General features: G+C 49.2%; 1 protein-coding gene across 5 annotated transcripts in view; it reads right to left on the bottom strand.

Moving 5' to 3' along the window:
* Positions 1–14,359, bottom strand: part of LOC137427305 (fibronectin type III and SPRY domain-containing protein 2-like) — a 63,612-nt gene that overhangs the window by 28,941 nt on the left and 20,312 nt on the right. For all 5 annotated transcript variants that reach the window (XM_078778447.1, XM_068116714.2, XM_078778446.1 and 2 more), the window contains one exon: positions 2,505–2,642. In XM_078778447.1, coding sequence (XP_078634573.1) covers positions 2,505–2,642 — 138 coding nt within the window. The remainder of the gene's footprint in view (positions 1–2,504; positions 2,643–14,359) is intronic.

Below are 14,359 nucleotides of genomic sequence, written 5' to 3'. Positions count from 1 at the left end.
GAGGGAAGAGTGAGAGGAGGGAAGAGTGAGTAGAGGGGAGAGTGAGAGGAGGGGAGAGTGGGAGGAGGGGAGAGTGAGTAGAGGGGAGAGTGAGAGGAGGGGAGAGTAGGAGGAGGGGAGAGTGAGAGGAGGGGAGAGTGAAAGGAGGGGAGAGTGAGAGGAGGGGAGAGTGAGAGGAGGGGAGAGTGGGAGGAGGGGAGAGTGAGTAGAGGGGAGAGTGAGAGGAGGGGAGAGTAGGAGGAGGGGAGAGTGAGAGGAGGGGAGAGTGAGAGGAGGGGAGAATGAGAGGAGGGCTGAAAGAGGAGGGGAGAGTGAGAGGAGGGGAGAGTGAGTAGAGGGGAAAGTGCGTAGAGGGGAGTGTGAGAGGAGGGGAGAGTGAGAGGAGGGGAGAGTGAGAGGAGGGGAGAATGAGAGGAGGGCAGAGAGAGGAGAGTGAGAGGAGGAGAGAGTGAGAAAAGGGGAGAGTGAGAGGAGGGGAGAGTGAGAGGAGGGGAGAGTGAGAGGAGGGGAGAGTGAGAGGAGGGGAGAGAGAGAGGATGGCAAAAAGAGGAGCGGAGAGTGAGAGGAGGGGAGAGTGAGAGAAGGGGAGAGTGAGAGGAGGGGAGGGTGAGAGGCGGGGAGAGTGAAAGGAGGGGAGAGTGAGAGGAGGGGAGAGTGAGAGGAGGGGAGAGTGAAAGGATGGGAGAGTGAGAGGAGGGGAGAGTGAGAGGAGGGGAGAGTGAGAGGAGGGGAGAGTGAGAGGAGGGAAGAGTGAGTAGAGGGGAGAGTGAGAGGAGGGGAGAGTGAAAGGAGGGGAGAGTGAGAGGAGGGGAGAGTGAGAGGAGGGGAGAGTGAGAGGAGGGGAGAGTGAGAGGAGGGGAGAATGAGAGGAGGGCAGAAAGAGGAGGGGAGAGTGAGTAGAGGGGAGAGTGAGAGGAGGGGAGAGTGAGAGGAGGGGAGAGTGAGAGGAGGGGAGAATGAGAGGAGGGGAGAGTGCGAGGAGGGGAGAGTGAGAGGAGGGGAGAGTGAGAGGAGGGGAGAGTGAGAGGAGGGGAGAATGAGAGGAGGGCAGAAAGAGGAGGGGAGAGTGAGAGGAGGGGAGAGTGAGAGGAGGGGAGAGTGAGAGGAGGGGAGAATGAGAGGAGGGCAGAAAGAGGAGGGGAGAGTAAGAGGAGGGGAGAGTGAGAGGAGGGGAGAGTGAGAGGAGGGGAGAGTGAGAGGAGGGGAGAGTGAGTAGAGGGGAGAGTGAGAGGAGAGGAGAGTGAAAGGAGGGGAGAGTGAGAGGAGGGGAGAGTGAGAGGAGGGGAGAGTGAGAGGAGGGGAGAGTGAGAGGAGGGGAGAGTGAGAGGAGGGGAGAGTGGGAGGAGGGGAGAGTGGGAGGAGGGGAGAGTGAGAGGAGGGGAGAGTGAGAGGAGGGGAGAGTGAGAGGAGGGGAGAATGAGAGGAGGGCAGAAAGAGGAGGGGAGAGTGAGTAGAGGGGAGAGTGAGAGGAGGGGAGAGTGAGAGGAGGGGAGAGTGAGAGGAGGGGAGAGTGAGAGGAGGGGAGAATGAGAGGAGGGGAGAGTGCGAGGAGGGGAGAGTGAGAGGAGGGGAGAGTGAGAGGAAAGGAGAGTGAGAGGAGGGGAGAATGAGAGGAGGGCAGAAAGAGGAGGGGAGAGTGAGAGGAGGGGAGAGTGAGAGGAGGGGAGAGTGAGAGGAGGGGAGAGTGAGAGGAAGGGAGAGTGAGAGGAGGGGAGAGTGAGAGGAGGGGAGAGTGAGAGGAGGGGAGAGTGAGAGGAGGGGAGAGTGAGAGGAGGGGAGAGTGAGAGGAAGGGAGAGTGAGAGGAGGGGAGAGTGAGAGGAAGGGAGAGTGAGAGGAGGGGAGAGTGAGAGGAGGCGAGAGTGAGAGGAGGGGAGAGTGAGAAGAAAGACCACAACGATGATGTTAGTACAAGGCCCCAAGGTGTACAGGGTCAACAAGAGAAAAACATCTCAGGAGTGCGTCGTTTGAGTTGTGCTGTCACTCAGGTTTAGCTAACATTCAGTGTTAACTTTCTTTCCCTTACTAAGATTATCTTCACTTGGTAACGTTTACTTGGTTGGTATAAACTACGTCTGTACACACACCACCTTTACTGAGATGTTAGTTGGTTGGTGGAGCATTAGTTGTGGAATTGTTACAAAAACTCTTCTACCCAACAACTCCAAATGAACATCTCACACAAACACAAAAAGGTTGTTGTTTGCACAAACTACTGTAAATCACTTTTACTGAAATAGTGGACATAACATTCGTCCTGTTTGATAACAAAACGTTACCAATGGATTCTCGACACACACAGATTTATCTTCAATGTTAGTGCTGCTCCGATGTTTGTTAAATTGTTCCAACATCACCAAAGATCCAGGGGACGATGTCAACGCAAGACCGCATTCCTGTCCGGAGGTTCAGAGTTACTATAATAGATGTTACCAAGAGTGAAAGCAATGCATTCTGAACACCGGTACAATAACATCGGTCCACATTGTGTGCCAGTGTTATATACCTGTAAGGTAGACCTCTGGGTCACTCCAAGGACCCAAACCAGCATTGGTGAAAGCTGCCACCCATACGGAGTATTCCGTGTCTGCACCGAGTCCGTCGATGGTGAAAAAATATGTCTCTCCCAAATGAGCACTGCGCTCTACAAGCATGGAGGACCAAACATACATGAACTGATTAACATGTCATTTAGTGTGGAAAGAAACACGACATGTGACTTTGAAATGTACCTGTCATGGTTACAACGTTCACTGCCCTGTGATGACACACCAGGGGGAGACTTGGACGAAATAGGGGGAGACTTGGACGAAATAGGGGGAGACTTGGACAAAATAGGGGGAGACTTTCACAAAACAGGGGGACACGCACAAAATAGGGGGAGACTTGCACAAAATAGGGGGAGACATGCACAAAATAGGGGGAGACTTGCACAAAATAGGGGGAGACTTGCACAAAATAGGGGGAGACTTGGACAAAATAGGGCGAGACTTGGACAAAATAGGGGGAGACTTGGACAAAAGAGGGGGAGACTTGGACAAAAGAGGGGGAGACTTGGACAAAATAGGAGGAGACTTGGACAAAAGAGGGGGAGACTTGGCCAAAATAGGGCGAGACTTGGACAAAATAGGGGGAGACTTGCACAAAATAGGGGGAGATTTGGACAAAATAGGGCGAGACTTGGACAAAATAGGGGGAGACTTGGACAAAATAGGGGGAGACTTGGACAAAATAGGGGGAGACTTGGACAAAAGAGGGGGAGACTTGGACAAAAGAGGGGGAGACTTGGACAAAATAGGGGGAGACTTGGACAAAATAGGGGGAGACTTGGACAAAATAGGGGGAGACTTGGACAAAATAGGGGGAGACTTGGACAAAATAGGGGGAGACTTGGACAAAATAGGGGGAGACTTGCACAAAATAGGGGGAGACTTGGACAAAAGAGGGGGAGACTTGGACAAAATAGGGGGAGACTTGGACAAAATAGGGGGAGACTTGGACAAAATAGGGGGAGACTTGCACAAAATAGGGGGAGACTTGCACAAAATAGGGGGAGACTTGCACAAAATAGGGGGAGACTTGCACAAAATAGGGGGAGACTTGCACAAAATAGGGGGAGACTTGGACAAAATAGGGGGAGACTTGGACAAAATAGGGGGAGACTTGGACAAAAGAGGGGGAGACTTGGACAAAATAGGGGGAGACTTGCACAAAATAGGGGGAGACTTGGACAAAAGAGGGGGAGACTTGGACAAAAGAGGGGGAGACTTGGACAAAATAGGGGGAGACTTGGACAAAATAGGGGGAGACTTGGACAAAATAGGGGGAGACTTGGACAAAATAGGGTGAGACTTGGACAAAATAGGGGGAGACTTGGACAAAAGAGGGGGAGACTTGGACAAAATAGGGGGAGACTTGGACAAAAGAGGGGGAGACTTGGACAAAAGAGGGGGAGACTTGGACAAAATAGGGGGAGACTTGGACAAAATAGGGGGAGACTTGGACAAAATAGGGGGAGACTTGGACAAAATAGGGGGAGACTTGCACAAAATAGGGGGAGACTTGGACAAAAGAGGGGGAGACTTGGACAAAATAGGGGGAGACTTGGACAAAATAGGGGGAGACTTGGACAAAATAGGGGGAGACTTGGACAAAATAGGGTGAGACTTGGACAAAATAGGGGGAGACTTGCACAAAATAGGGGGAGACTTGGACAAAATAGGGGGAGACTTGGACAAAATAGGGGGAGACTTGGACAAAAGAGGGGGAGACTTGGACAAAATAGGGGGAGACTTGGACAAAAGAGGGGGAGACTTGGACAAAAGAGGGGGAGACTTGGACAAAAGAGGGGGAGACTTGGACAAAATAGGGGGAGACTTGGACAAAATAGGGGGAGACTTGCACAAAATAGGGGGAGACTTGGACAAAATAGGGGGAGACTTGGACAAAAGAGGGGGAGACTTGGACAAAATAGGGGGAGACTTGGACAAAATAGGGGGACACTTGGACAAAATAGGGGGACACTTGCACAAAATAGGGGGAGACTTGCACAAAATAGGGGGAGACTTGCACAAAATAGGGGGAGACTTGGACAAAATAGGGGGAGACTTGGACAAAAGAGGGGGAGACTTGGACAAAAGAGGGGGAGACTTCCACAAAATAGGGGGAGACTTGCACAAAATAGGGGGAGACTTGGACAAAATAGGGGGAGACTTGGACAAAAGAGGGGGAGACTTGGACAAAAGAGGGGGAGACTTGGACAAAATAGGGCGAGACTTGGACAAAATAGGGGGAGACTTGGACAAAAGAGGGGGAGACTTGGACAAAATAGGGGGAGACTTGGACAAAAGAGGGGGAGACTTGGACAAAAGAGGGGGAGACTTGGACAAAATAGGGGGAGACTTGGACAAAATAGGGGGAGACTTGCACAAAATAGGGGGAGACTTGCACAAAATAGGGGGAGACTTGGACAAAATAGGAGGAGACTTGGACAAAAGAGGCGGAGACTTGGACAAAAGAGGGGGAGACTTGCACAAAATAGGGGGAGACTTGGACAAAATAGGGGGAGACTTGGACAAAAGAGGGGGAGACTTGGACAAAAGAGGGGGAGACTTGGACAAAATAGGGGGAGACTTGGACAAAATAGGGGGAGACTTGGACAAAATAGGGCGAGACTTGGACAAAAGAGGGGGAGACTTGGACAAAAGAGGGGGAGACTTGGACAAAATAGGGGGAGACTTGGACAAAATAGGGGGAGACTTGGACAAAAGAGGGGGAGACTTGGACAAAAGAGGGGGAGACTTGGACAAAATAGGGGGAGACTTGGACAAAATAGGGGGAGACTTGGACAAAATAGGGCGAGACTTGGACAAAATAGGGCGAGACTTGGACAAAATAGGGGGAGACTTGGACAAAAGAGGGGGAGACTTGGACAAAATAGGGGGAGACTTGGACAAAATAGGGGGAGACTTGGACAAAATAGGGGGAGACTTGCACAAAATAGGGGGAGACATGCACAAAATAGGGGGAGACTTGCACAAAATAGGGGGAGACTTGCACAAAATAGGGGGAGACTTGGACAAAATAGGGCGAGACTTGGACAAAATAGGGGGAGACTTGGACAAAAGAGGGGGAGACTTGGACAAAATAGGGGGAGACTTGGACAAAAGAGGGGGAGACTTGGACAAAAGAGGGGGAGACTTGGACAAAATAGGGGGAGACTTGGACAAAATAGGGGGAGACTTGGACAAAATAGGGGGAGACTTGGACAAAATAGGGGGAGACTTGCACAAAATAGGGGGAGACTTGCACAAAATAAGGGGAGACTTGGACAAAATAGGGGGAGACTTGGACAAAACAGGGGGAGACTTGGACAAAATAGGGGGAGACTTGGACAAAACAGGGGGACACTTGCACAAAATATGGGGACACTTGCACAAAATATGGGGAGACTTGGACAAAAGAGGGGGAGACTTGGACAAAAGAGAGGGAGACTTGGACAAAAGAGAGGGAGACTTGGACAAAATAGGGGGAGACTTGGACAAAATAGGGGGAGACTTGGACATAATAGGGGGAGACTTGGACAAAATAGGGGGAGACTTGGACAAAATAGGGGGAGACTTGCACAAAATAGGGGGAGACTTGGACAAAAGAGGGGGAGACTTGGACAAAATAGGGGGAGACTTGGACAAAATAGGGGGAGACTTGGACAAAATAGGGTGAGACTTGGACAAAATAGGGTGAGACTTGGACAAAATAGGGCGAGACTTGCACAAAATAGGGCGAGACTTGGACAAAATAGGGGGAGACTTGGACAAAAGAGGGGGAGACTTGGACAAAAGAGGAGGAGACTTGGACAAAATAGGGGGAGACTTGGACAAAAGAGGGGAAGACTTGGACAAAATAGGGGGAGACTTGGACAAAATAGGGGGAGACTTGGACAAAATAGGGGGAGACTTGCACAAAATAGGGGGAGACTTGGACAAAATAGGGGGAGACTTGGACAAAAGAGGGGGAGACTTGGACAAAATAGGGGGAAACTTGGACAAAATAGGGGGACACTTGGACAAAATAGGGGGACACTTGCACAAAATAGGGGGAGACTTGCACAAAATAGGGGGAGACTTGCACAAAATAGGGGGAGACTTGGACAAAATAGGGGGAGACTTGGACAAAAGAGGGGGAGACTTGGACAAAAGAGGGGGAGACTTGCACAAAATAGGGGGAGACTTGCACAAAATAGGGGGAGACTTGGACAAAATAGGGGGAGACTTGGACAAAAGAGGGGGAGACTTGGACAAAAGAGGGGGAGACTTGGACAAAGAGGGGGAGACTTGGACAAAATAGGGGGAGACTTGGACAAAATAGGGGGAGACTTGGACAAAAGAGGGGGAGACTTGGACAAAAGAGGGGGAGACTTGGACAAAATAGGGGGAGACTTGGACAAAAGAGGGGGAGACTTGGACAAAAGAGGGGGAGACTTGGACAAAATAGGGGGAGACTTGGACAAAATAGGGGGAGACTTGGACAAAATAGGGGGAGACTTGGACAAAATAGGGGGAGACTTGGACAAAAGAGTGGGAGACTTGGACAAAAGAGGGGGAGACTTGCACAAAATAGGGGGAGACTTGCACAAAATAGGGGGAGACTTGGACAAAATAGGGGGAGACTTGGACAAAAGAGGAGGAGGCTTGGACAAAATAGGGGGAGACTTGGACAAAATAGGGGGAGACTTGGACAAAATAGGGGGAGACTTGGACAAAATAGGGCGAGACTTGGACAAAATAGGGGGAGACTTGGACAAAAGAGGGGGAGACTTGGACAAAATAGGGGGAGACTTGGACAAAAGAGGGCACTTGGACAAAAGAGGGGGAGACTTGGACAAAATAGGGGGAGACTTGGACAAAATAGGGGGAGACTTGGACAAAATAGGGGGAGACTTGGACAAAAGAGGGGGAGACTTGGACAAAAGAGGGGGAGAGTTGGACAAAAGAGGGGGAGACTTGGACAAAATAGGGCGAGACTTGGACAAAATAGGGCGAGACTTGGACAAAATAGGGCGAGACTTGGACAAAATAGGGCGAGACTTGGACAAAATAGGGGGAGACTTGGACAAAAGAGGGGGAGACTTGGACAAAATAGGGGGAGACTTGGACAAAAGAGGGGGAGACTTGGACAAAAGAGGGGGAGACTTGGACAAAATAGGGGGAGACTTGCACAAAATAGGGGGAGACTTGCACAAAATAGGGGGAGACTTGGACAAAATAGGGGGAGACTTGGACGAAAGAGGGGGAGACTTGGACAAAATAGGGGGAGACTTGGACAAAATAGGGGGAGACTTGGACAAAATAGGGGGAGACTTGGACAAAATAGGGGGAGACTTGGACAAAATAGGGGGACACTTGCACAAAATAGGGGGAGACTTGCACAAAATAGGGGGAGACTTGCACAAAATAGGGGGAGACTTGGACAAAATAGGGGGAGACTTGGACAAAATAGGGGGAGACTTGGACAAAAGAGGGGGAGACTTGGACAAAAGAGGGGGAGACTTGCACAAAATAGGGGGAGACTTGGACAAAATAGGGGGAGACTTGGACAAAAGAGGGGGAGACTTGGACAAAAGAGGGGGAGACTTGGACAAAATAGGGCAAGACTTGGACAAAATAGGGGGAGACTTGGACAAAATAGGGGGAGACTTGGACAAAATAGGGGGAGACTTGCACAAAATAGGGGGAGACTTGGACAAAATATGGGGAGACTTGGACAAAAGAGGGGGAGACTTGGACAAAATAGGGGGAGACTTGGACAAAATAGGGGGACACTTGGACAAAATAGGGGGACACTTGCACAAAATAGGGGGAGACTTGCACAAAATAGGGGGCGACTTGCACAAAATAGGGGGCGACTTGCACAAAATAGGGGGAGACTTGGACAAAATAGGGGGAGACTTGGACAAAAGAGGGGGAGACTTGGACAAAAGAGGGGGAGACTTGGACAAAATAGGGGGAGACTTGGACAAAATAGGGGGAGACTTGGACAAAATAGGGGGAGACTTGCACAAAATAGGGGGAGACTTGGACAAAATAGGGGGAGACTTGGACAAAAGAGGGGGAGACTTGGACAAAATAGGGGGAGACTTGCACAAAATAGGGGGAGACTTGCACAAAATAGGGGGAGACTTGCACAAAATAGGGGGAGACTTGGACAAAAGAGGGGGAGACTTGGACAAAATAGGGGGAGACTTGGACAAAATAGGGGGAGACTTGGACAAAATAGGGGGAGACTTGGACAAAATAGGGGGAGACTTGCACAAAATAGGGGGAGACTTGCACAAAATAGGGGGAGACTTGCACAAAATAGGGGGAGACTTGCACAAAATAGGGGGAGACTTGCACAAAATAGGGGGAGACTTGCACAAAATAGGGGGAGACTTGCACAAAATAGGGGGAGACTTGCACAAAATAGGGGGAGACTTGCACAAAATAGGGGGAGACTTGCACAAAATAGGGGGAGACTTGGACAAAATAGGGGGAGACTTGGACAAAAGAGGGGGAGACTTGGACAAAAGAGGGGGAGACTTGGACAAAAGAGGGGGAGACTTGGACAAAAGAGGGGGAGACTTGGACAAAATAGCGGGAGACTTGGACAAAATAGTGGGAGACTTGCACAAAATAGGGGGAGACTTGGACAAAATAGGGGGAGACCTGGACAAAATAGGGGGAGACTTGGACAAAATAGGGGGAGACTTGGACAAAATAGGGGGAGACTTGGACAAAATAGGGGGAGACTTGGACAAAATAGGGGGACACTTGCACAAAATAGGGGGACACTTGCACAAAATAGGGGGAGACGCACAAAATAGGGGGAGACTTGGACAAAAGAGGGGGAGACTTGGACAAAAGAGGGGGAGACTTGGACAAAATAGGGGGAGACTTGGACAAAATAGGGGGAGACTTGGACAAAATAGGGGGAGACTTGGACAAAATAGGGGGAGACTTGGACAAAAGAGGGGGAGACTTGGACAAAATAGGGGGAGACCTGGACAAAATAGGGGGAGACTTGGACAAAATAGGGGGAGACTTGGACAAAATAGGGGGAGACTTGGACAAAATAGGGGGAGACTTGGACAAAATAGGGGGACACTTGCACAAAATAGGGGGACACTTGCACAAAATAGGGGGAGACGCACAAAATAGGGGGAGACTTGGACAAAAGAGGGGGAGACTTGGACAAAAGAGGGGGAGACTTGGACAAAATAGGGGGAGACTTGGACAAAATAGGGGGAGACTTGGACAAAATAGGGGGAGACTTGGACAAAATAGGGGGAGACTTGGACAAAAGAGGGGGAGACTTGGACAAAAGAGGGGGAGACTTGGACAAAATAGGGGGAGACTTGGACAAAATAGGGGGAGACGGACAAAATAGGGGGAGACGGACAAAATAGGGGGAGACTTGGACAAAATAGGGGGAGACTTGGACAAAATAGGGCGAGACTTGGACAAAATAGGGCGAGACTTGGACAAAATAGGGCGAGACTTGGACAAAATAGGGCGAGACTTGAACAAAATAGGGCGAGACTTGGACAAAATAGGGCGAGACTTGGACAAAATAGGGCGAGACTTGGACAAAATAGGGCGAGACTTGGACAAAATAGGGGGAGACTTGGACAAAAGAGGGGGAGACTTGGACAAACTAGGGGGAGACTTGGTCAAAATAGGGGGAGACTTGGACAAAATAGGGGGAGACTTGGACAAAATAGGGGGAGACTTGGACAAAAGAGGGGGAGACTTGGACAAAATAGGGGGGGACTTGGACAAAATAGGGGGAGACTTGCACAAAATAGGGGGAGACTTGGACAAAATAGGGGGAGACTTGGACAAAATAGGGGGAGACTTGGACAAAATAGGGGGAGACTTGGACAAAATAGGGGGAGACTTGCACAAAATAGGGGGAGACTTGCACAAAATAGGGGGAGACTTGGACAAAATAGGGGGAGACTTGCACAAAATAGGGGGAGATTTGCACAAAATAGGGGGAGACTTGGACAAAATAGGGGGAGACTTGGACAAAATAGGGCGAGACTTGGACAAAATAGGGGGAGACTTGGACGAAATAGGGCGAGACTTGGACGAAATAGGGCGAGACTTGGACGAAATAGGGCGAGACTTGGACGAAATAGGGGGAGACTTGGACGAAATAGGGCGAGACTTGGACGAAATAGGGGGAGACTTGGACGAAATAGGGGGAGACTTGGACGAAAAAGGGGGAGACTTGGACAAAATAGGGGGAGACTTGGACAAAATAGAGGGAGACTTGGACAAAATAGGGGGAGACTTGGACAAAATAGGGGGAGACTTGGACAAAAGAGGGGGAGACTTGGACAAAATAGGGGGAGACCTGGACAAAATAGGGGGAGACTTGGACAAAATAGGGGGAGACTTGGACAAAATAGGGGGAGACTTGGACAAAATAGGGGGAGACTTGGACAAAATAGGGGGACACTTGCACAAAATAGGGGGACACTTGCACAAAATAGGGGGAGACGCACAAAATAGGGGGAGACTTGGACAAAAGAGGGGGAGACTTGGACAAAAGAGGGGGAGACTTGGACAAAATAGGGGGAGACTTGGACAAAATAGGGGGAGACTTGGACAAAATAGGGGGAGACTTGGACAAAATAGGGGGAGACTTGGACAAAAGAGGGGGAGACTTGGACAAAAGAGGGGGAGACTTGGACAAAATAGGGGGAGACTTGGACAAAATAGGGGGAGACGGACAAAATAGGGGGAGACGGACAAAATAGGGGGAGACTTGGACAAAATAGGGGGAGACTTGGACAAAATAGGGCGAGACTTGGACAAAATAGGGCGAGACTTGGACAAAATAGGGCGAGACTTGGACAAAATAGGGCGAGACTTGAACAAAATAGGGCGAGACTTGGACAAAATAGGGCGAGACTTGGACAAAATAGGGCGAGACTTGGACAAAATAGGGCGAGACTTGGACAAAATAGGGGGAGACTTGGACAAAAGAGGGGGAGACTTGGACAAACTAGGGGGAGACTTGGTCAAAATAGGGGGAGACTTGGACAAAATAGGGGGAGACTTGGACAAAATAGGGGGAGACTTGGACAAAAGAGGGGGAGACTTGGACAAAATAGGGGGGGACTTGGACAAAATAGGGGGAGACTTGCACAAAATAGGGGGAGACTTGGACAAAATAGGGGGAGACTTGGACAAAATAGGGGGAGACTTGGACAAAATAGGGGGAGACTTGGACAAAATAGGGGGAGACTTGCACAAAATAGGGGGAGACTTGCACAAAATAGGGGGAGACTTGGACAAAATAGGGGGAGACTTGCACAAAATAGGGGGAGATTTGCACAAAATAGGGGGAGACTTGGACAAAATAGGGGGAGACTTGGACAAAATAGGGCGAGACTTGGACAAAATAGGGGGAGACTTGGACGAAATAGGGCGAGACTTGGACGAAATAGGGCGAGACTTGGACGAAATAGGGCGAGACTTGGACGAAATAGGGGGAGACTTGGACGAAATAGGGCGAGACTTGGACGAAATAGGGGGAGACTTGGACGAAATAGGGGGAGACTTGGACGAAAAAGGGGGAGACTTGGACAAAATAGGGGGAGACTTGGACAAAATAGAGGGAGACTTTGACAAAAGAGGGGGAGACTTGGACAAAATAGGGGGAGACTTGGACAAAATAGGGGGAGACTTGCACAAAATAGGGGGAGACTTGGACAAAATAGGGGGAGACTTGGACAAAATAGGGGGAGACTTGGACAAAATAGGGGGAGACTTGGACAAAATAGGGGGAGACTTGGACAAAATAGGGGGAGACTTGGATAAAATAGGGGGAGACTTGGACAAAATATGGCGAGACTTGGACAAAATAGGGGGAGACTTGGACAAAATAGGGGGAGACTTGGACAAAATAGGGGGAGACTTGGACAAAATAGGGGGAGACTTGGACAAAATAGGGGGAGAGTTGGACAAAATAGGGGGAGACTTGGACAAAATAGGGGGAGACTTGGACAAAATAGGGGGAGACTTGGACAAAATAGGGGGAGACTTGGACAAAATAGGGGGAGACTTGGACAAAATAGGGGGAGACTTGGACAAAATAGGGGGAGACTTGGACAAAATAGGGGGAGACTTGGACAAAATAGGGGGAGACCTGGACAAAATAGGGGGAGACTTGGACAAAATAGAGGGAGACTTGGACAAAATAGGGGGAGACTTGGACAAAATAGGGGGAGACTTGGACAAAAGAGGAGGAGACTTGGACAAAATAGGGAGAGACTTGGACAAAATAGGGGGAGACTTGGACAAAATAGGGGGAGACTCGGACAAAATAGGGGGAGACTTGGACAAAATAGGGGGAGACTTGGACAAAATAGGGGGAGACTTGGACAAAATAGGGGGAGACTTGCACAAAATAGAGGGAGACTTGGACAAAATAGGGGGAGACTTGGACGAAATAGGGGGAGACTTGGACGAAATAGGGGGAGACTTGGACAAAATAGGGGGAGACTTGGAAAAAATAGGGGGAGACCTGGACAAAATAGGGGGAGACTTGGACAAAATAGGGGGAGACTTGGACAAAATAGGGGGAGACTTGGACAAAATAGGGGGAGACTTGGACAAAATAGGGGGAGACTTGGACAAAATAGGGGGAGACTTGGACAAAATAGGGGGAGACTTGGACAAAATATGGGGAGACTTGCACAAAATAGGGGGAGACTTGCACAAAATAGGGGGAGACATGCACAAAATAGGGGGAGACTTTGACAAAATAGGGGGAGACTTGGACGAAATAGGGGGAGACTTGGACGAGATAGGGGGAGACTTGGACGAAATAGGGGGAGACTTGGACGAGATAGGGGGAGACTTGGACGAAATAGGGGGAGACTTGGACAAAATAGGGGGAGACTTGGACCAATAATGGTGTGCTCACTAAGCATTGTTTGTTGTGTGATGCCTGTATTGTCCAATGCGGGATCCACAGCGTCTACCACAGTGTTTTTGATTAAAGACAGTTATACACAAGTACACATTCGCATAAATAAATAGAAAACAATCACCAGACATTTGAACACAAAAAAATCGAACAATTCCGGAAGTGTACGAAGTTGGTGGTAAGGCTTCTTCTTCTTCCTGATCGGCTCACACTTTACTCAGAAACGTGATGAACGACACATTCACCAGAATATATTCAACAAAATAGTAAAAGCGTCTGCTGCTCTCATATCGCAGGTAGTTTTATCCCCTCTCCCCTGGTTAAGCACTCTTTTCTCTCTCAGCTCTCTGACTCTACCCAACGACTCCAGAAGGTACACATTCTTGCAGGTACATATTCCTCCAGAAAACCCCCTTCTGGTTAAAGTTTCAAAATCCGGGCTGACGGATCTGTCTGTCTGTCCCATCCTAAAACACGGAAACTCTCGTCGGAAAGAAAAATATATTAGGTAAAAGTTGCTTCAGATTAATCCAAAACTACGGGGAAATAACAATTTTTTCAATCACAGAAAAAAATTGAACCCGGGCGGTGTATAGGTAGCCGAACGCTTCCTCGATTGCTCTCGGAAATTTTTTTTTTCTTTGCTGTTAAATATATAACCTCCCATTTTCGAGCTCTTTCACCAATCGAGCACAAAAACAAAAGCTTCCTATTTATTTATTTTTATCGTGGTATTTTTTACTACTTCTGCTCTCGCTGTATATGGTATTCCAAACCTCTTACTTCCATTACCACATCCTCTCCATATCAAATTAATCCATCAATTTAATATTCAGCAACATTGCTGAAAACTGTTATTTTAAACAACCTGATAATGACATC

This window comes from Myxine glutinosa, chromosome 5, assembly GCF_964187855.1.
Source record: "Myxine glutinosa chromosome 5, kmMyxGlut1.1, whole genome shotgun sequence".
In the NCBI taxonomy this organism is placed as follows: Eukaryota; Metazoa; Chordata; class Myxini; order Myxiniformes; family Myxinidae; genus Myxine; species Myxine glutinosa.
The sequence above is the reverse complement of the archived record's forward strand: the minus strand, read 5'-3'. Positions and strand labels throughout refer to the sequence as shown.